We start from the raw sequence: 21,418 nt of genomic DNA on the forward strand, positions 1-21,418 counted from the left end.
CCTCCCCCAAACACACACACACACACACACACACACGCACACACACACGCACTCATACTCATACACTTCATCTCAAAGGAAAGCGCAAGAGCATAAAGGGAGAACTTTGACCAAGAGGCTTGATTCTAAAATGCAGAAACGGGAGTTCCTGTTGCAGCTCAGCAGTAACGAACCTGACAAGTATCCATGAGGTTGCAGGTTCGATCTCAGACCTCACTCAGTGGGTTAAGGATCCAGCGTTGCCATGAGCTGCAGCGTAGGTCACAGACACAGCTCGGATCTGGTGTTGCTGTGGCTGTGGCATAGGCTGGCAGCTGCAGCTCTGGTTTAACTCCTGGCCTGGAAACTTCCATATGCCCTGGGTGTGGCCCTACAAAGACTAAATAAATAAATAAATAAAATGCAGAAATGGAGTTAGGCTTTTGTGAGGTTCAGTGAAAGGCAGAAGCCTTAAGGACTGTGGTATAAATTGTACTCCTATTTTTGAATAGTATACATATGACCTGCACCATCATCTATGGCAGCCTTGGTTACTGATTTGATTTTTCAGGCCATATAATATCCAGTACGGTAAAAAGTGAAGAATTTCATTTGTAGAAATTACGCAAGGTAGTGTCACAGCTTTTGTTTCTCATATTAAGTATTTTGGAGACCATGGAGTTCCCATCCTGGCTCAGCTGTAAGGAACTTGACTAGGAACCATGAGGACACAGGTTCGATCCCTGGCCTTGCTCAGTGGGTTAAGGATCCGGCGCTGCCGTGAGCTGTGGTGTAGGTTGCAGAAGTGGCACAGATCCGACGTTGCAGTGGCTCTGGTGTAGGCCGGTGGCTATAGCTCCGATGAGACCCCTAGCCTGGGAACCTCCATATGCCACAGGAGTGGCCCAAGAAATGGCAAAAAGACAAAAAAAAAAAAAAAAAAAAAGAAAGAAAAAGAAATTGAAATCTTTGTTAACTTTTTTTTTGTCTTTTTGTCTTTTTGCTATTTCTAGGGCCGCTCCCGCGGCATATGGAGGTTCCCAGGCTAGGGGTCCAATCGGAGCTGTAACCACCAGCCTACACCAGAGCCACAGCAACGCAGGATCCGAGCCGAGTCTGCAACCTACACCACAGCTCACGGCAACGATGGATCGTTAACCCACTGAGCGAGGGCAGGGATCGAACCCGCAACCTCATGGTTCCTAGTCGGATTCGTTAACCACTGCGCCACGACGGGAACTCCAAATTGAAATCTTTGTTAACTTTTTAAATCTTCAAAATTCTTTAAAACCTTGGTTATCACCTTTTCAAAACTCTCAGATTGATAGCCGCCAGGTTTAAAAGGTATTATATATGCATTTACCGTCTTAGACTTTAGACTTTTTTCTGTTTGAATTCTGTTCTGAATGCAAAACCAAGGAGGAAGTGAAACATCTTATGGGTAAATGCTGAGTGCTTCTGAATGTTGTTAACTGATTGAATCTGTCTCTTTCATGCTAATGAAAGCGCTTTCTCAAGGTCACCAGTGATCTTCAGTTCCCAAGCTCAGTGACTTTTACTGATTCTTCATGCATGCTAACCCTCTGTAACACCCGACCCTTCTCTGGTCATCAGAGGAAGCTCTCTTGGTCCTCATTTGCTGTGACACTACACCATCCCAGTTCTCCCACCTCTCTGACAGCGCCTTCGAGTCCCTCAAGACTATCAGTGTCTTCATGTCCCCTGAGCCCTGGCATTCAGCCCCTTGAAAAGGATTTTAAATTTGAAGTGTGGTCAGGAGTTTGGACTGGCTTAGAGGTAAGCTCTAGAGGCAAGAAGATGGATGAAATAATTAGTCCATAGTATCCCCTGAGGAGGTGGGTTCTATCCCTGGCCCCGCTCAGTGAGTTAAGGATCCAGCGTTGCTGTGAACTGTGGTGTAGGTCGAAGATGTGGCTCGGATCTGGCGTTGCTGTGGCTCTGGCCACAGGCAGGCGGCTGCAGCTCCCATTTGACCCCTCGCCTGGGAATTTCCACAAGCCGTGGATTCGGCCCTAAAAAGAAAGGAAGGGAGGGAGGAAGGGAGGATTAGTCTAGTTTCCTTTGTATATTTTTGTTTATTTGACCAAGTAGACCTAGATTTTCTGGTGCTAAAATTAAGTAATAATGATTATCCCCTCAAAGATTTCAACAGATACAACAAAATTGAAAGGTTATTAGAATTTTCTGAATTTTCAGCTTTTCTCTTGTAAATTGTTGTATGCTTTTTGTTACGCTCAGTAGCCTATCTGTAGTGAACATAAGCAAATAAAACAGATGAACAAGCTCACACTTTTTTTAGGGTGTACTGCAAAATGCATCTCAGCTCAAAGCCGCTGAACTGGTAGGAGGATCACTGTCCTGGTCCACAGACCTGGCCCCTGTAGGCAGTCTTGACATGGGCTGCACCTTTCCATCCAGTCCCAGCCTCCAGAGTCAGGCTCCAAAAGGAAAAAAAAAAGAAAAAAGAAAACAAACAAACAAAAAAACCCAAAAAATTAAAAAAAAAATTTTTTTTTAAAGTCAGGCTCCAAAATGTCAATGGCCTTGCCTCAAAATCCTTTCCCAACTAACTCAGAAACTAGAGTTCACACAGAGGAAAGAGACCCGAATGGGAACAGGCTTTAGACAATACTATGAGGAACCACTGAGGAAGCCCGTGAAAAAGAGGGCATGATGCAGGGCATGTGAAAGAAGTCTTCAAACCTCCATGCAAGGGAATGCCTGAGTGAGGCCAGGGATCAAACCTGCATCCTCATGGATACTAGTCGGATTCTTTTCCACTGCGCCACAATGGGAACTCCTCTAATAGAGTTATTTAAAAATGAAGTGCAGGAGGAGTTCCCATCATGGCACAGTGGAAACAAAATCCGACTAGGAACCATGAGGTTGTGGGTTCGATCCCCGTCCTTGTTCAGTGGCTCAAAGATCTGGTGTTGCCATGAGCTGTGGTGTAGGTCGCAGACACAGCTCGGTTCTGGAGTTGCTGTGGCTGTGGCGTAGGCTGGCGGCTACAACTCTGATTCAACCCCTAGCCTGGGAACCTCAATGTGCCGCGGGTGCGGCCCTAAAAAGACAAAAATAAATAAATAAAAATGAAGTTCAGGCTCAGCAAAGAGGTCAGGAGATTCTGGTTGCTGGAGGCAGTCGAGAAGCAGAGGCTAAATGAACATAATGAGCACATATCAGAGTGATGTGACAATGGTTGTTCATCTACTGGGTTGAGGTTTGAACTTCCAAATCTAAATGATACCTTCCGGAGTTCCCATCGTGGCGCAGCAGAAACGAATCCAACTAGGAACCATGAGGTCACAGGTTCGATCCCTGGCCTTGCTTAGTAGGTTAAGGATCCTGCGTTGCCAAAGCTGTAGGTATAGGTCGCAGACATGGCTCGGATCCCGTATTGCTGTGGCTGTGGTGTGGCCTGGCAGCTGTAGCTCCAATTCGACCCCTAACCTGGACCCTCCATATGCCAGGGCGGGGTGGGGGAAGCCTAAAAAAAGGCAAAAAATACATACATACATACATACATAATACCTTCCTCTCCTTTCTCCTTTCTTTTTTTTAGAGGGAGGAAACATAATCTGTGTTTGCAAGTCTTAGCCTAAAAAAAAAAATAATTCAGGTACAGTAGTGAAGCTAGAATCAGGTAGACAGGTAAAATTTATAGATGAGGGTGTTGGGATTGGAACCGGAGGGGAGTCAGTGACAAGCATCCTTGGAGGAGATGTGCAGAGCAGGTGACCGATGGGAGGGGAAGTGCCAAGTGAGGCGAGAGAGGAGCACATCAGGGGAGGAGAGGAATGGGCTGGCGAGGGTGCAGGAAGGGCAGAGGGCCTGGTGTCGGCAGCAAATGGGCTCCCAGAGAGGAGGCTGTAAGTCAGAGGATCACATCGACAGTGTCACGTGGGACACTTAAACTTCAACGAAGGACCTTAGATATAGGATCTTGTTCACTGGAGGAAAGAACAAGCAAGGAAAGAAGACAAGCCAGTGCAATGGGAGCAGTTTCCCAAATTGGCCCGCACAGCAACAGCCTCCAACCTCTTGGTAAAGCGAGTCGAGGCTTAGAACATTCACACAGGTTTGAAGAAATTCCAGGATTGGTTTCTGCTTGTAACCTATTTTTTCCCCTTTGACCCCTGGAGCATCTTTCCAAGGGTGTCGCTTCAGTCATCCATGCCCTTCTCCCTTGCAGGCGGAAGGTCACAAGCTATACAAGGACCTGAAGAACTTCCTCAGTGCAGTCAAAGGTGGGTGTCAGAGGGAGCCCAGGAGGTCCAGAGGGCATTCGTGCAGCTCAGAGGGCTGGGGGGTGGGAGAAAGAGCCACGCTCAGGCCTTTCATCTTCTCATCCCTCGCCTGTGCCTGACTCCTGGAACTCGGTGGGCCCAGAAAGCATAACTTATTCTATCCCAGCCTCGCCTGACGTCCCTCACTGATAACCCAGACCTTCTGAGTGGCCCTTCTGGGTCATCCCCATCCATGTGCCTGTGACTCAAAGTTACGCCAAAACGCCATATGGTAGGACTGAGTCCTCTCCTTTCAGTGATGCATGAAAGTTCAAAGAGAGTGTCCGAAACCCTGCAGGAAATCTACAGCAGCGAGTGGGACGGTCATGAGGATCTGAAGGCCATCGTAGGGGTAAGAGTATTCTGGATTCACACCTCCCCGGCTCTCACTCCTGCCCTCATCTCAGCCTCAGCCCAGCTTCTCTGTCCAAACAGAGGAGCCAGGTCAAACTGCTCCTTTGTATCACCTCGGTCGCAGGTGGTAGGAAGGAGCTGTAACTAGAAGCTCCTAGTTTTCCCTAATCTGTTTTGGACCTGCTTCCTCTCCTTAAAACTCTAGGAGGAGTTCCGTTGTGGCTCAGTAGGTTAAGAACCCAACATGGCGTCTGCGAGGATGCGGGTTCAATCCTTGGCCTCGCTCAGTGGGTTAAGGATCCAGCATTGCCACAAGCTGCAGCATAGGTTGCAGATGCGGCTTGAATCCGGTGTTGCTGTGTCTGTGGCATGGGCCTCAGCTGCAGCTCCAATCCGACTCCTAGCCTGGGAACTTCCATATGCCGCAGGCGTGGCCATCCAATAACTTTTTTAATTAAAAAAATAGGTAAAACCTTAGGAAGTTTCACCTGCACAAAACCCAGTTAATTGTTTTTGAAAACTAACTTCACTACCCTTCAAGCGCTAGAGTCCAAGACTCCGACCTGTTCTTAATCCCTTGAATGTATGTCCAGTCTCTTATAGGGCAGTTCCTTGGGGAAGGGCTATTTCTTCCTCTCCCTCTTCCCTAGAATCCAAAATGATATCCTAAATACAGTGATCCAAAAAAGAATTTTGTGACAGCAAGAACCTGGGTGTTTCTCTGGTACGCGGTTGCTGGAACGACCTCACCATTCCTCTGCCCCACAGAATAACGATCTCCTTTGGGAAGACTATGAAGAGAAGCTAGCTGACCAGGCCTTGAGGACCATGGAAAACTATGTCGCCCAGTTCAGCGAGGTTAAGGTAATCCATTTACAGAATAAAGGAGGGGTTATGGGTGCCCCCTGTAAGTTAAAAGCATATTGGGTTAAAATGTAAGTAGAGTGAGAACCCATGATTCGGAATAAAGTTTGGGCAGGTCAGGAAAAAGACGAAGAGTTGAGGGTCAAAAAAAAAAAAAAAGGTTGAGGGTTAGACAAGTAGTTAGGGTGGAGGGTTAGAGGTGGTATGAAAGTTACGTTTAGGAGTTCCCATCGTGGCTCAGTGGTTAATGCACCCGACTAGTATCTTGAGGACACGGGTTCGATCCGTGGCCTCCCTCAGTGGGTTAGGATCTGGCGTTGCCATGAGCTGTGGTGTAGGTCGCAGATGCAGCTCAGATCCCAAGTTGTTGTTGCTGTAGTGTAGGCTGGCAGCTACAGCTCCCATTCGACCCCTAGCCTGGGAACCTCCATATGCCACAGGTATGGCCATTAAAAAAAAAAAAAGAAAAGAAAAAATAAAATGCTCCAGAAAGCGGAATTAGAATTCATTAATTCATTCAACTCATATTTATTAAACATCTACTCTGCGAGTTCCCAGGTGGCCTAGCAGTTAAGGATCCAGCATTGTCACTGCTGTGGCACAGGTTTGATCCCTGGCCCAAGGACTTTTGCATGCCGTGGACATGGCCCAAAAAATCATAAAATCTATTTGTTATATTCAGAATTAATTTTTTAAAAAATCTACTCTGTTGGGCACTGTGCTAGTTTTAGATTAATATAGGAAGAAATGAAAGGACACCTCACTTAAACTTCTCATGGTTAAAGCTTTCCAAAAAAGAAATATACTGTGAGAAATGAGTTGTCTATTCTCTGTTCAAACAGAAGTCAAACTACTTCTGAAGCTCCCTGGTGGCTCAGTGGGTTAAGGATCTCATGTGGTCACTGCTGAGGCATGGTTCATCCCTGATCCTAGGAAATTCTGCGGCTGTGGGTGTGGCCAAAAAAAAAAAAAAAAGTCAAACTGCTTCTTATCTTGGCAGAGAAGCTTCATGTACTGAATAGGAAGTTGGATCAGATAATCACTAAGATCCTTTCAAATTCTGTGATTGAGGGAGTTCCCGTTGTGGCTCAGTGGGTTAAAGACCTGATGTTGTCTCTCTAAGGATGTGGGTTCAATCCCTGGCCTTGCTCAGTGGGTTAAGGATCTGGTGTTTTGGCTGTAGGCCCCAGCTGCAGCTCCGATTCGACCTTTAGCCTGGGAACTTCCATTTGTGGCCAGTGTGGCCGCAAAAAGAAAAAAAAGAAGATTCTGTGACTGAGAGAACAAGTCAGGAGCCATTAACATAGCTTGCCTCTCCGTGGAATAATTTGTAGTTGGGATAACATTGAATAGATGGTCTCTCTGTGCTCGTAATAGTTTATGTTTTTGAGATGCTTTAGAGTTTTCAAAGCACTTGATATTTAGCATTTTATCTTTCAGATATCACTGCAAGCCAGATGAGGCTACTGAGGCTCCAGAAGAGCTGTGCCCTGCCCTAGGTGACAGGGCCAATAAATGGCAGCCTTGGCAGTAAACCCCAAAACTCCTGACTTTCAATTTAGTAGAATCCTCAAGGCCAATTCTCCTGGATGCTGAAGCAGTTTCTGGCAGGGCCACAGGGTATATTAAAATTCAGTGCAGGCTGCCAGGGGCTCTGTAGGATTGCCCGCTCTTCTCTCTCCCCTGAGAATTCCCATCTTTCCAGATAGTGAGGGAGAACCTTTGAGGCAAAAAGCCTGTTAGAGAGTGAAATTTGATAACAGGACCCAGGAATCTCGCCTCTCTGTTTGATACTCTGTTACCCACATCCTGGCCCCTGAGAAGTATCAAAGCTCTTTGTCGTGGCTCTGGGTTAGGAAAGAATCGCCAAGCGGGGCCGGAAACTCGTGGACTATGACAGCGCCCGACACCACCTGGAGGCGGTGCAGAATGCCAAGAAGAAAGACGAAGCGAAGACTGCCAAGGTGAAAAAAAAAAACGGGCCTGGTAAAGCCTTCCTGCCCTCCCACTCCCCATGATGGTGGCAGGCAGTTGGGCCAAGCTGCGTTTAGGAAACCATACGATACCCCTTCAGCTTCCAGTGTCCTGAAGGAAATCCTGTTTCCTCTGACACGGATGCTCTAAGGAGAGTCAGAGACGCACAGCTGGGGAGGACGTAGGTCTGGGGAAGGCGAGGCAGGGTTCCAAGTCTGCCGAGCCCCTGAAAACATACGGAGAATAAAGGAAGCAGCCTCTGACCTGGAGTTCAGGAATAAGGAATTGTCCTATCTCTGTTACCACCCAGGCAGAGGAAGAGTTCAACAAAGCCCAGATTGTATTTGAAGATCTGAACAAGGAGCTACTAGAGGAGCTGCCTATTCTTTATAACAGGTAATGATTAAGGTTCAGCAAAGGGCTGGACCCCAGCGCCAGGGGAGGCCCAGGCCACCCGGCTGTCCAAACATGTCACCTCACCTGAAAAGAGCCCCAGGCCATCAATGGGAGGTAGCCTGCTACTAGCTGGCTGTGTGATATCAGGCAAGCCACCTTATCTCTCCCCGCCCTGGTTTCTTCATCTGCAATACAGAGATAACCATCCTTGCCCTTCCAGCCTTTCCGGGTTTAAAGACGAGATGCTTGTAGGATAGGAAAGGTCTTGGCAAGGAAAGCGCTACCATCGCGCATACTAGGAGCATCCGGTTTACGCTCTAGTGTGTGTTGGTTTGAGATTACTTCCGCGAATGAAGATGTCTTTGCTTCACAGTAGGTAAAAACGTTTTAGGTCCATTTTCCACATTGGAAGAGGAACCCGAGCATAAGTTCTATTCGTACCCTCTTTCCTTCTCATTGTACAAGATATGCGTTAAGGCATTTTAGTCAGATTTTTTTTATGTTGTCACTTCATAATAGTCTCTGAGGAAGGGAGCCTTTTTAATGACTACATGTATTCAAAAACATTCATTAGGAGTTCCTGTTGTGGCTCAGGTGGTTAAAGACCTGATGTTGTCTCCGGGAGGATGCGGGTTCAATCCCCCACTGCCCTCACTCCCGCAAGCTGTGGCAAAGGCTTCAGATGCAGCTCAGATCTGGTGTCGTGGCTGTGGCGTAGGTTGGCAGCTGCAGCTCTGATTTGACCCCTAGCCTGGGACCTTACCTAATGCCACACGTGCGGCCGTATTAAAAAAAAAAAAATGTGTGATTCTTAGTTCAAATAAAATTGAAATTAATGGTTTCTCTAAATGTCAACTTCCCCAATTCATTTCCAGTAGAATTCCATGAATGTACATACAGCTCCATAGCTGTCTAAGTATTGCAACCTGAGAAAGAACAATTATTTATTATAATTATAACTATACAGCCTTACATATATACAGCACCTTAAAAATTCTTCAGAGCACTTCCTTGGCTACTTCAGTACCTAGAGAGTCTGCCCAGATCACTTCCTGCAGCTGGAACTCTGTCCTTAGACTCTGGTGTCAGCCTAGGTCGTGTCTCCTCTGGCCTCCCCACTCCTGAGCGTCAGGGGTGCTCCTGGCCTGGCTCTGACGATTCCAGATCCCGGAGCATCCTGAGTCTAGGCCGTGGGGTGGTTTTCTGGCTCTAAGGAGCCTGGGCGGTGACTGGCTTCAGCCTACGCTCCTACCTGGTATTGCAAAGACTTCCTCTACCCTCCCTGACCTGTACCTGTTTGTCGTTTTGCCTCCTGATAGTCGCATTGGCTGTTACGTGACCATCTTCCAAAACATTTCCAATTTGAGGGATGTCTTCTACAGGGAGATGAGCAAGGTGAGAAACCCCTGGCCAATTTAGACATCTCGGGAGGGTTTTTCTAATACATATGGCAGTAGCTCTCATTTGCATAATCTCATTAAATACCCATATTGGCAGCACAGATTTTTCTCAGGACGAAATAATAGCACTTGACTGACTGTTGAACTGTATGAGAGCACATGCTTCCCTAACGTCAGGGGCCTCTCCATCGCCCTTAACAACTGGCTGATGGCATCCACGCGAGCTTCAGATGGATAAAGGAGATTCAGCCTAGGGAAGGAACAGCTGAAATGGGAACCCAGTTGGGAAAGCTCTGTCTTCTGTGGCTGGGGACAGAGAGGGCAGTGTTTAAGCACAGGTGTCTTTCTCTCGTGCTTGGCCTAGAATAGGGCCAGTCCTGTTCCAGTGAGAGGCAGCCGCAGAACCTGAGCTCATGGGGTCTTTTCTAGTCCTGGGATCCTATGACTCTGTGCTATTACGGTATTAATTCTATCCACATCCACGGGTTCCTCTCCACGGTTTCTCCGGCTAAATTACAGTTTGCTTAAGTAATATGACCATGGGTTTTTGTTCCCTGGATCACCTGAGAGAAGCTAGAATCTCAAATCAAAATCAAGGACCCAGCCTTGAGGGGAGCTGCCAGTCTGATGGAAGAGGCAGAACTTAAGACACAGGAAAGGAGAGAGGGGGTGGCGGGACAGGACCCTGGACACTAGTGCAAGAGAGATGAGGAATTTTATTGTTAAGTTGGAAGGATTCATTTGCGGGGGCGAGAAGGGACACGCCAGCCTTGGGTTCCCATGTGGCCAGCATCTCCTTCTCTCTTGTCTGCTCCAGCTGAACCACAATCTCTACGAGGTGATGAGCAAACTGGAGAAGCAACATTCCGACAAAGTCTTCGTGGTGAAGGGACTCTCAAGGTGAGCCCCTCCTGAGACTCATTCCTGCTTTGCTTATCCAGGGCGTGAACGCGTTGGGCATTCTCATCTCCCAACCCCAGTCCCGACCTTCCCTTCGCGTTCACATGGGTGATCTTGTTTGTTATTTGCACTACACCCCTAGGTAATTTTTTTTAGGAAATATTCAGCAATAACTAAAAGTATAAAGAATAATATAATGAATAGCCATATACCCACCACCAAATTTAAGAAATCAACTAATATATTAATAACTAACATATGTAACTAAATCTCCCAGCCTCCCTTCCTCACTCACTCTCCCTTCCTGCCCCCTACCAAGGGCAACCACTCTCTTAACTTTAGTATTTATTATTCCCATGCATGTCTTTTTGCTTTTTTATACACATATAGCACACACAGAAAATATTGTTTTGCATGTTTTTAAACTTCCTTTAAGTGAAATTATACTGCATGTATTCTTTTGCAACTTTTTTTTTTTTTTTTTTTTTTAAGGGCCACAGGTGCAGCATATGGAAGCTCCCAGGCTAGGGGTCGAATTCGCTGTAGCCAGTGGCCTACGCCACAGCCACAGCAATGCTGGATCTGAGCCAAGTCTGCAACCTCTACCATGGTTCACGGCAGCACCAGATCCCTTGACCCACTGAGCAAGGCCAGGGTTCAAACCCACATGCTCATAGATACTAGCCGGGTTCGTTATTGCTGAGCTACAATGGGAATTCCTTTTGCATCTTCTTTTGTTTTCTTCGTATTGTTTGTGGATGTATTTATCCCTGTTGCTAAACATTGCTAGCTCTGATCTTTCCTTTTCATAATTGTTATGGATACTGTTGCAGGGCTAGTTCACAGTTTATTTATCTGTCCTGCTAATAGACATGTGGGTTGTCTTCTGGTTTTATGCTATTACAAATACTGTTGCTAGGAACACCTTTTACATTTATCCTTGTGGGTATTCTCAACAGTTTCTTTAGGACGTATACTGGGAGCGGAATTGCTGAGTCAGAGGGCCTGTGCATTGGTGCTTCTTAAGCCATACTAGACATCAGCATTGCCAAATTGCTCCCCAAAGTGGCTGTTTCAGTTTACAACCCAGCAGCTGAGTAAAAGCCCCATTGCTCCATGTTCTTGCTACATGTGACATTTCCAACATAATGGGTATGAACGTAACGTAATGGGTAAATGATGTGTATTCCAACATAATTTTTCCAACATAATGGGTATGGAGTGAAATTTCTTGCAGTTTTTTTTTTTTTTTTTGGTCTTTTTTTTTTTGTCTTTTGTTGTTGTTGTTGCTATTTCTTGGCTGCTCCCGCGGCATATGGAGTTCCAGGCTAGGGTTGAATCAGAGCTGTAGCCACCGGCCTACGCCAGAGCCACAGCAACGCGGATCCGAGCCGTGTCTGCAACCTACACCACAGCTCACGCAACGCCGATCGTTAACCCACTGAGCAAGGGCAGGGATCGAACCCGAAACCTCATGGTTCCTAGTCGGATTCGTTAACCACTGCGCCATGACGGGAACTCCTCTTGCAGTTTTAATTACACCTCTGCCATGGCTAGTTAGCTTGAACATCTTTTTGTGTTATTGGCCACTTCAGTTTCCCGTTCAGTGAATTTCATGTTTATCCTTTTTTCACATTTTTTATTTGGATTGTTTATGCCTTTAAAAAAATGGATTTATATGAGCTGGGTTTTTTTTTGGTATACTCTGGATATTAACCCTTTAATGATATGCATTGCAAGTATCTTTCTCTTAACCTCTTATGGCTTGCTCTTCTACTTTGTGTGTGTGTGTGTGTGTGTGTGTGTGTAGTGTGTCTACACCTTCATACAGTCTTCATGCTGGTAAATGTAAGCAATTCACTGGTCCCTCGGAATGTGATCACTTTCTTATTCTGAAGCCTTTGTTTACGAAGTTTTATTGAGTTCCTTCTATACAGAAGGTTATATGCTAAGAGTTAGGGATCTAAAGACCTAGATGATGTGTTTTGCCTGGAGTGATTTACAAAAAGTTGGTAGGACAGAAAACGTGCCTAAAGAAACAAGAAACAATGTAAGACTGCACATACTAAGCGCCCGAGGAGACCAGTAGGAATTCCAAGAGGCAAGTCATTGCCGTAGGCAGAGGGCTGGTCAGGGAAGGCTTTGAGGATGTGGTAACACTGAGCTTTGGATTTGAAGGAAACAGAGGGCTCAGTTTGTGGTTGGCACTGCTCATTTAGCAATTAGTTACAGACTTTTTTTTTTTTTTTTTTTGTCTTTTTGCTATTTCTTGGGCTTCGCGCATATGGAGATTCCAGGCTAGGGTCGATCGAGCTGTAGCACCGCTACGCCAGAGCACAGCAACGCGGGATCCGAGCCGCATCTGCAACCTACCACAGCTCACGGCAACGCCGGATCGTAACCCACTGAGCAGGCAGGGATCGAACCTGCACCTCATGTTCCAGTCGGATCGTTAACCACTGCGCCACGACGGGAACTCCCCTAGTTACAGACTTTTAAAGAGAATCGCTAAAGGGCCAGTATAGACGTCCTAGAGAAGTCCCCTTTTACTCCAAAAACGCTGTTTCTCTTCTTCCCAGCACTGAAAACCAGAGTTTTCTCTAACTGAAACTTACCATCACTTATACCAAGATGTGCCAGGGCCTTGTAGGGCAGCGGGGTCTTTTCTTGCTGTAGCCTGGGCCCCTCTAAACCTGCTGACCCATAGAAGGGCCATTAGTGCTAGAGAGAACCCTACAGCCCTCTGCCTACCTGACTTCAGAACCTCTCACAGGCTGGAACCAAGTTCTTCTCTTTCTCTTCCTATCACCATCTCCCGTCCTTGAACCCAGGGCACAGCACACAGTTAGTACGTGTCAAATACATATTTGTGGGCCGCTGAATCAGTTGGCGATGGTGCATGGGAGGCACTTCGAGAGGGAAGAGTCAGGCTGGTGTTGACTGTAGAAGCGCTTGGCACAGTGTCAAACACGCCCGATCAGTGTTCTCGTCAGCTTTCCTTGTTCGTGGTGGTTATGCTGTGTTAGTCAGTCCCCCCAAGCCCTGAATTCATGAATACTGAACCACTGATCCCAGGGGAGGCACGAGGTTAGGCTCTTGTGAGCCCCGACATTTTATCAACCTGTCAGTACATAGCTTTGTCCTGTGTGTGTTTTTGTTTAAAGACACCTCATGGAATATATATTGTTTTTAGGGGGAGGGTTGGCTTTTTGGCTTTTGGGGCCACACTTGAGGCATATGGAGGTTCCCAGGCTAGGGGGTCAAATCGAGCTACACCTGCGGCCTACACCACAGCCACGCCAGATCCGAGCCACGTCAGTGACCTACACCACAGCTCACGGCAACACCGGAGCCTTAACCCACTGAGCGGGGCCAGGGATCAAACCTGCGTCCTCATGGATGCTAGTCAGATTGGTTTCCACTGAGCCACAACAGGAACTCCACGCACTCATTCTTCACAGCCGCCTGTGTCTGTGAATGACCAGGAACGCACTGTGAGTGCTGATTTTGAGGCAGCACGTTTTGGGGGTAGGTGACCTTGTAATTACAGAATCCACGAGGATCAAATGTGTGTCACCCACGAATCTCTTCCCCAAGGGAAGTGTTTTGTTAATATTTCGCCGTGTTTCTTTGCAGGCTCTTTTTCTTTATATATTTTTATGTAATCACGATGGTGATCTGGATAAAACTGTAGAGCTTCCTCCCATTCACGTTGTAACACAAGCCTTCTTGCACATTATACAAACTTTCTAATATTTTTTACCTGACTGTCTTCTTCTTATGTGCATGTGCCCTTTTGTACTCGGGGTCATTAGGCTCCTGCCAGTTTTTAGCTCTTCTGCATCTAAACGCTCTCCCTTTTTCAGTGGCAGCAGGCGCTCTTTAGTCATCTCCTCCCCGGTGCGAACATCGGCCGTCTCCAGCCCGCTTGGCTCTCCTACCAGTCCTTCCGCACTTGCCCTAAAGAATGAGAGCGACTCCGCTTCAGCAAGTGAGGAAGAGCTGGCCTCTGATTCAGCCCAGGAAGAAGGCAACCCGGAGATGAAAGAAGAGCCCTTCAAAGACCAGGAAGTAGAGGAGGAGGCTGCAGGCAGCTCCTCCGGGGAGGAAGACCCCTGCCAGCCTGCAACGGCCCCACCCCGGCCCAGCCCGCACCCTCGGCCGCCCCCGAGGCTGGAGAGGCCCAGGAGGAAGTGGCCCGTGCTCCCCAGCTCCAGCGCCAGGCGGAGCCCCGCTCCCCTCAGAGCAGGCTTCATCCTTCCCAGAAGTCGTCCTCCGAACCCGCACCTCGAGTGAAGGATCTGAGCAGCCGAGGAAGAGAGCCCCTTCGCAGAGGGCCTCGGCGCCCCCGCACAGGCCTCCGCCACCCAGAGCCACTCCCAGCCCCGGGCCCACCTCAGAGAGCGTGCCCACCAGCCTTCCAGCCTCCGAGCAGGGTTCACCCGTCAACCCGAGGGCCTCCTTGGGGGCCAAGACGCCAAGTCCCAGGGCCTCCGTAGAGGTCTGTCCTGATCCGCAGCCGCCAGTGAGAACTCCTGAGGCCGAAGAAAAGGAACCCACCGACAGTCCGAGCCCAGAAGAACTCTGCACGTCTCCCACCTTGGTGAGCTCTCAGGTGAGAGTGCATCTGGTGAGTCTTTATTGCCTCTTAGAACCTCCAACAGGTCATTTTTACTAGGGGCAGGTGGCCCCACAGGAGATAAGATGTCATATCATTATATTACAGTTTCGAGGATACTCTTGGACAGCCTTTTTGGTTCTGGGGTTGGTTCACATCTTCACAGCAGCCAGTTGAGCAGCGTGTGCTCCTAGGGCAACTGACTCGTGCGAAGGCCTCATCTCTGATATTATTATGAGCAGATCCTAACTCATTTCTTTCTTTTGTCCAAGTTCAGGGAGTTCCCACTATAAAGAATCTACAACTGGCATCCAGATTTTCACCTTTTTAATGCAGGGCCGGGAGGAGGGTCTCACTTCCCTTTGTCATACTCATGGCTATGGGAAATAGACCCCCAAGCCCCAAGCAAAATGGCATCAACAAATTTCTAAGATGTATCTTCTTTGATGAGAGAGGCCTAGAAGAAGGAACTCACAGAGGAAGATAAAGCAAAGGGATGGCCTTTTGAAAGGGGAGAATATGGCTGAGAAAAGGATTGTGTGAAAATAGAGACAAGGAGGTCCTGTCGTGGCTCAGTGGTTTAAGAACACAACTAGTATCCAGGAGGACAAGGGTTCGATCCCTGGCCTTACCCAGTGAGTTAAGGATCCAGCGTTGCCGTGAGCTGTGGTGGAGGTCACAGATTCAGCTCGGATCCCACATTGTTGTGGCTGTGTTATAGGCCGGCAGCTATGGATCTGATTCAACCCTAGCCTGGGAACTTCCATATGCCTGCAGGGGTGGCCATGAAAATAATAAAAAAGTAGAAACACATTGGAGTTCCCTGTGGCCTAGCGGTTAAAGATCAGGTATTGTTACTGCTGTGGCACAGGTTTGATCCCTGGCCTGGGAACTTCCACATGCCTGGGTGCCACCAAAGAAAAAAAGAAAAACACAAAATTCTCTGCCTTTCTGCATCTTACATTCTAATGGGAGGTAGAGGAGAAAGACAAGACACAGAATAAATTAAAATTAAAGTTTAGTGGTGATAAGAGTTATGGAGAAAGATGAAGTAGGGGAAGGCACGGAGAGAGTGGGGGCCGAATTGCAGTTTAATTGCAGTGGTCAGAGAAGGCGACATGTGGGCAGTGGAGGAGGCTGGGGCATGAGCCCTGGGCTGGCTGGGAGCACCCGATGTGCAGTACCTCCCACACCCGCTTCCTGCTACTGCCCACGCCACCTCGGGAGCCTCCTGCTGTCTGAGAGCAACTAAGGTGGACAGAGGGTACAAGGGTGTGAAGTCTGGCAAGGCGAGGAAGGTGGAAGACAGGAGGACACTAAGCTTCTCTCCTCTGGCTCCGTGAGGGACTAAAATCCGAGTCCCCGACAGTATTACACCCTCCGTCTTGATTCACCTGAGATATTGAAGAGCCTAACAGAGCAAGATACAAAACTTTCCCTTGGCTGGTTTCCAGCCTGAAGTAGCTATGCTGAGTGTGAGAGACACACACACACAAGGTCAGGGCGGGGTTTTAAGTCGGTAAAGAGTGTGGCCACTTGTGCACTGAAAAGAGCAGCTCAACTGTATGGTACATCCAACATGAATTTCAATCTGACTTTGTAAAGATATGATTTTAGTACAGAGACAGCGATAGAGTATGTGTATATATATTTTTTCTATTTGGCTGGGTAATAAAACAAGTTCACGTTCTTTTTTTTTTTTTTTAGGGCTGTAGTAGCAGCCTATGAAAGTTCCCAGGTTAGGGGTCGAATCAGTGCCCGCCTACACCACAGCCGGAGCTACAGCCACACAGGTCTGTAACCCACTGAATGAGGCCAGGGGTCAAACCCGCATCCTCATGAATACTAGTCAGGTTCCCTACCACTGAGCCACAACGGGAACTCCCCAGTTTGCATTCTTGGAGTAATTTTCTTGGGGTGTGGAGGGGAGATGTGGAGACCGAGATGCTGTCTGACTCTTGGGAAACAGGCTAGTAGCTCTGTCCTCCTTGGGAAGAAGGTAGAGGACACAAACTCCTTTCCCCTGAGGCAGCCTCCTTTTGTTTGCAGTTTCTAGTGTTTCCTTAATCCTAGTCTCTCCTGGGGCCTTGTTTTGGTCATTGGCTAAGGAGACATGTTTTGCCCATGGAATTAAGCAGTCGAGCATTGTGGATCCTAGCCTATCAGTGTCATCGTCCCCTGGAGCCCGTGTCCTAGAAGATTCGTTCACCTCCCTCACAGAGACAGCATAAGTGATATTTCCTCTCAAGCAGAGTTATGAACATATCCCATAAAAATGGGTAAATAACAAGATAACTGAGATTCTGCTCTTGCTGAGCATTTGAATCACCTGAGAGAAAACGAAGATTTTGATTATTTTCTTGGAGGTAGTATTACCTTTGAGGAAATTCATCACCTAGAATTGGAGGAGGAAGAAAAAGGAAATTTTCCTGAAAGGAAAAATCAACAGAATTTCAAGTGGCTGTCATGATGTTAGAAATATGTTCTTCTAGAGTTCCCGTTGTGGCGCCGCAGAAATGAATCTGACTAGGAACCATGAGGTTGTGGGTTTGATCCCTGGCTTCGCTTAGTGGGGTTAAGGAGTCAGCGTTGACGTGAGCTGTGGTGTAGGTCGCAGACGCAGCTGGGATCTGGTGTGGCTGTGGCTGTGGCTGTGGTATAGGCCAGCAGCTATAGCTCCGATTAGACCCCTAGCCTGGGAACCTCCATATGCCGTGGGTGCAGCCCTTAAAAAAAGAAAGAAAGAAATAGGATCTTCTTTAAAAGGGTGAATTTTATGGGGTATTAAATTTCAATTTTAGAAAATTCATTCTAAAGCCTAGTGTGCCAAGGTCTTCCAGTGGCCTAGCAGTTCCTAGACAGGGCTTTCCGCACCTTGGGCTCCCATCTCAAAACCTAGACTTTTTCCCAAAGAAACCGTTATACCACTTACCTCTCCTAACTGCCGTGGGTTAGGATCATCTAAATGTGAGAACTGCAGTGCGTTCTTGAAAGTTAGTTTAAAAGTGATTGTGGTTTTAGGAGTTCCCGTCATGGCTCAGTGGTTAACAAATTCGACTAGGAACCATGAGGTTGTGGGTTCGATCCCTGGCCTTGCTCGGTGGGTAAAGGATCCAGCGTTGCCGTGAGCTGTGGTGTAGGTCTCAGATGCGGCTCGGATCTGGCGTTGCTGTGGCTCTGGCATAGGCCCGTGGCTACAGCTCTGATTAGACCCCTAGCCTGGGAACCTCCATATGCCGCAGAAGCTGCCCTAGAAAAGGCAAAAAGACCAAAAAAAAAAGGTGATAGTGGTTTTAAGACCTAAATTTATACCCTCACAAACTCTCAGATGCGTGTCACACAAATCATGGCAACAGCTCTGGAGTCCAAAGACCTGGTTTCCCATCCCATCACTTCACCCTTTGACTCTTGATTTCCTGACCTGAGAGAGGATGACAGCAAAGTCTTCCCTGATGCTTTCAGGCTGTAGCGAAACAGTATTGTATGTTTGCCTTTAGTGCTGTCTATGACCCTTGTAAAGGGTAAGGCAGAAAAGATCCTTCTAAGCTGAGAGGCTGGGAGGCGGAGCCATGTCTCACTGGCCAAACTCTTCTTTTTGTAGAACCAGCTTCATGCTTCTGTGGTTCCAGAAGAGAGCAACGTCACAGCATCTGAGCCTCAAGAAGAGGTAAGGAGGAGTTCCCCTCGTGGCACAGCGGGAATGAATCTGACTAGGATCCATGAGGATACAGGTTGGATCCCTGGCCTCACGCAGTGGGTTAAGGATCCGGCGCTGCCATGAGCTGTGGTGTAGGTCGCAGACGTGCCTCGGATCTGGTGTTGCTGTGGCCGAGGCTTAGACCAGCAGCTATAGCTATGATTCAGCCCCTAGCCTGGGAACCTCCATATGCCACGGGTACGGCCCTTAAAAGACCAAAAAAAAAAAGAAGAAGAAGAAGAAGCGGTAAGGAGGCCAGATGCGCAGAGACCAGGATGGGCAGTTAAGACTGGGATTGGGGATGGACACAGGCCTGGCTACAGGCTGGGAGCCTCACTGTGAGTTACAAGGGGAACTCAGCAGGGAACGGTATCCTTAAGGCAAAGTCAAGCAGGTGGAAGTCGGAAGAACCAAGAGTAGACGGACTTTTTGGTTCCTTTGTGCCCATTTCCCATCTGGCCTTGAACCTCCTGACCTCTTCCCTTAGCCCTGTCTCCTAAGAATTGATTTAGTTATTGATTTAGTTACACACACACACACACACACACACAGAGTGTAGGAAAATAACTCGGAAGTGTGACAGTGACATAAAATGGAGCCTTGAATTAGATACAAAAGCACTTTCTATAAAATAAACTTATTAAGGATGGACCACAGAATTGGTTCCAGACTTTCTAAGAAGAGAAAAACCTGATCAGTTCACCCAATTCATGATGCCGAGTCCTTAAGAGGACAGCTCCTGGAGTTCCCACCATGGCACAGTGGGTTAAGAATCTGACTGCAGGGGCTCAGGTCACTGCAGAGGTGTGGGTTCCATCCCCAGCCCGGAGCAGTGGGTTAAAGGATCTGATGTTGCTACAGCTATAGCAGAGGTCACAGCCATGGCTCAGAGTCAATCCCAGGCCTGGGAACTTCCATATGCCATGGGTGCAGCCATAAATTTTTAATTTACTTTTTATGTGTGTGTGTGTGCTACACCTGCAGCATATGGAGGTTCCTGGGCTAGGGAGCTAATCAGAGCTACAGCTGCAGGCCACAGCCACAGCCACAGCAACACCAGATCCTTAACCCACTGATCGAGGCCAGGGATGGAATCCACAACCTCGTTGTTCCTAGCTGGATTTGTTTCCACTGTGCCACGACGGGAACTCTGCAGCCATAAACGTCTTTAAAAAGAAAGAGAGGAGTTCCCGTTGTGGCGCAGTGGTTAACGAATCCGACTAGGAACCATGAGGTTGCCGGTTCGGTCCCTGCCCTTGCTCAGTGGGTTAACGCTCCGGCGTTGCCGTGAGCTGTGGTGTAGGTTGCAGACGCGGCTCAGATCCTGTGTTGCTGTGGCTCTGGTGTAGGCCGGTGGCTACAGCTCTGATTAGACCCCTAGCCTGGGAATCTCCATATGCCGCGGGAGCGGCCCAGGAAATAGCAACAACAACAACAACAAAAGACAAAAGACAAAAAAAAAAAAAAAGAGAGCAACTCTTGCTACTAAGATGAAAAAGAATCTCTTGTCTGAATCTTCATAAAGAGACGGTGCATGACATGCTGAACAGTTATCTACAAGTCTTTACCGTAATCCCAACAGCCAGTTTCACATCATCCACTCCATACAGGCCAGTGTAGCCCATGAAATATAATTCAGAAGAACCCTGAGTTTTCACTCCCCTTGAGTGGTTGGTGGGGGGCAGGTCAGCATCTCATGCAATCATGTTTACTTTCCAGGTGTCAACGATTCAAAGTGAACAATTCTGAAGAGGAACTGCCAAGACCTCCCTCCGACACACACCTTCCCAGAGAAGCTCTTCCGCTAGAGGATATAGGTCAGAGGGACTTTACGATCCAGCATTCATTTCTGGTTTTTTCCAAACTGAATGCTGGTGTTCTCGACACACCTGGCATTAATGGAGCCTGAGGAGCAGGCCTGGGGGAGGGAGGGAGGCAGGCTTGGGAGAAGAGACTCTTAGACTCAGGGAGTATTTAATTCAGGTTTTAGCATTGTTAGAATAATAAGACTTTATATGGTAATTAAAGTCAGGCTAAAATGGCTATAAAAAGCAAAAGCATCTGTAGACATACGCCTTGGTCCACACCCGGATATATAAGTACACACTCAGAGAATAGTGAACGAATCTTTATTACTCATTTTGTAAGACTTAAAACCAAAAGCACAGATTTTCAGATTATTAAATAAAGTATCATTCTGACTATGTACGGATTTTTTGTCCCAGCCCAGCACACTCTTCTCCACCCAGACACCGCGATTGACTCTACACTGGGTTCAGGCTCAGTCACATCCCTGACGCCCAGCTCATTCTACCTCCTGGCTACACCTCTTTGATGACACAGGAGCCCAGGCTCCTCTCCTCTGTCTAGGTGCTTTCTTGCATGCTTCCTCTGCCTTTTTCTTGGAAAGGGGTTCTGTTTTAGAGGTGCATATATTTTAGAGGTCTAGGATTTGGTACTTGGTATAAAGAAGGATTTGAGTGGTATGGAAGAAGAAATGGAACTTCAAGTGAAAGGAAAGGATACCAAGTACAGTCATAGAAGAGAAACGGTCTGGAACTTGGAGTCAGAAGTCCTGGATTCAAGTCCTATTATTTGCTTCTGTGAAAACATTAAAAGCTAACTTTGAAGTCCTGCCACCCTAATAAACACACATACATAGGCAAACACTCATCCATCTTTACTTTGGTTTCTGGGGGTGATGGATGACGTCACTGTTCATTCAGTCTTTCAGCAAGAATTTTTTGAGTACACTGCCAAGCACTGTACTAGGTCCTGGAGAACTAATGATGAGGAAAAAAAGTAAGGACTGTATAGACAGTGAAATGGAGCAGGGAGTACTGAGCAGGGAGCAGAATAGGCAAGACTTAGCAGTGAGTTAGAAAAGACAGGTGATGAAGACTGGAGTTTTAAGGAATTCTTCTAG

At 47.5% G+C, this 21,418-nt stretch overlaps 1 protein-coding gene across 1 annotated transcript in view; it reads left to right on the top strand.

Moving 5' to 3' along the window:
• The window catches only part of BIN2 (bridging integrator 2), a 39,976-nt gene extending 19,280 nt beyond the window's left edge, over positions 1-20,696 (top strand). Inside the window, 12 exon segments of the mRNA XM_021081729.1 lie at positions 4,196-4,250; positions 4,547-4,641; positions 5,412-5,507; positions 7,364-7,471; positions 7,792-7,877; positions 9,197-9,272; positions 10,095-10,177; positions 14,044-14,285; positions 14,288-14,371; positions 14,374-14,792; positions 18,397-18,462; positions 20,212-20,696. Of these exon segments, the coding sequence (XP_020937388.1) occupies positions 4,196-4,250; positions 4,547-4,641; positions 5,412-5,507; positions 7,364-7,471; positions 7,792-7,877; positions 9,197-9,272; positions 10,095-10,177; positions 14,044-14,285; positions 14,288-14,371; positions 14,374-14,792; positions 18,397-18,462; positions 20,212-20,241 (1,440 nt within the window). The 3' untranslated portion in view covers positions 20,242-20,696.
• The last annotated feature ends 722 nt before the right edge of the window (positions 20,697-21,418 follow it).

This window comes from Sus scrofa, unplaced genomic scaffold (assembly GCF_000003025.6).
Source record: "Sus scrofa isolate TJ Tabasco breed Duroc unplaced genomic scaffold, Sscrofa11.1 Contig2094, whole genome shotgun sequence".
Classification (NCBI taxonomy): Eukaryota; Metazoa; Chordata; class Mammalia; order Artiodactyla; family Suidae; genus Sus; species Sus scrofa.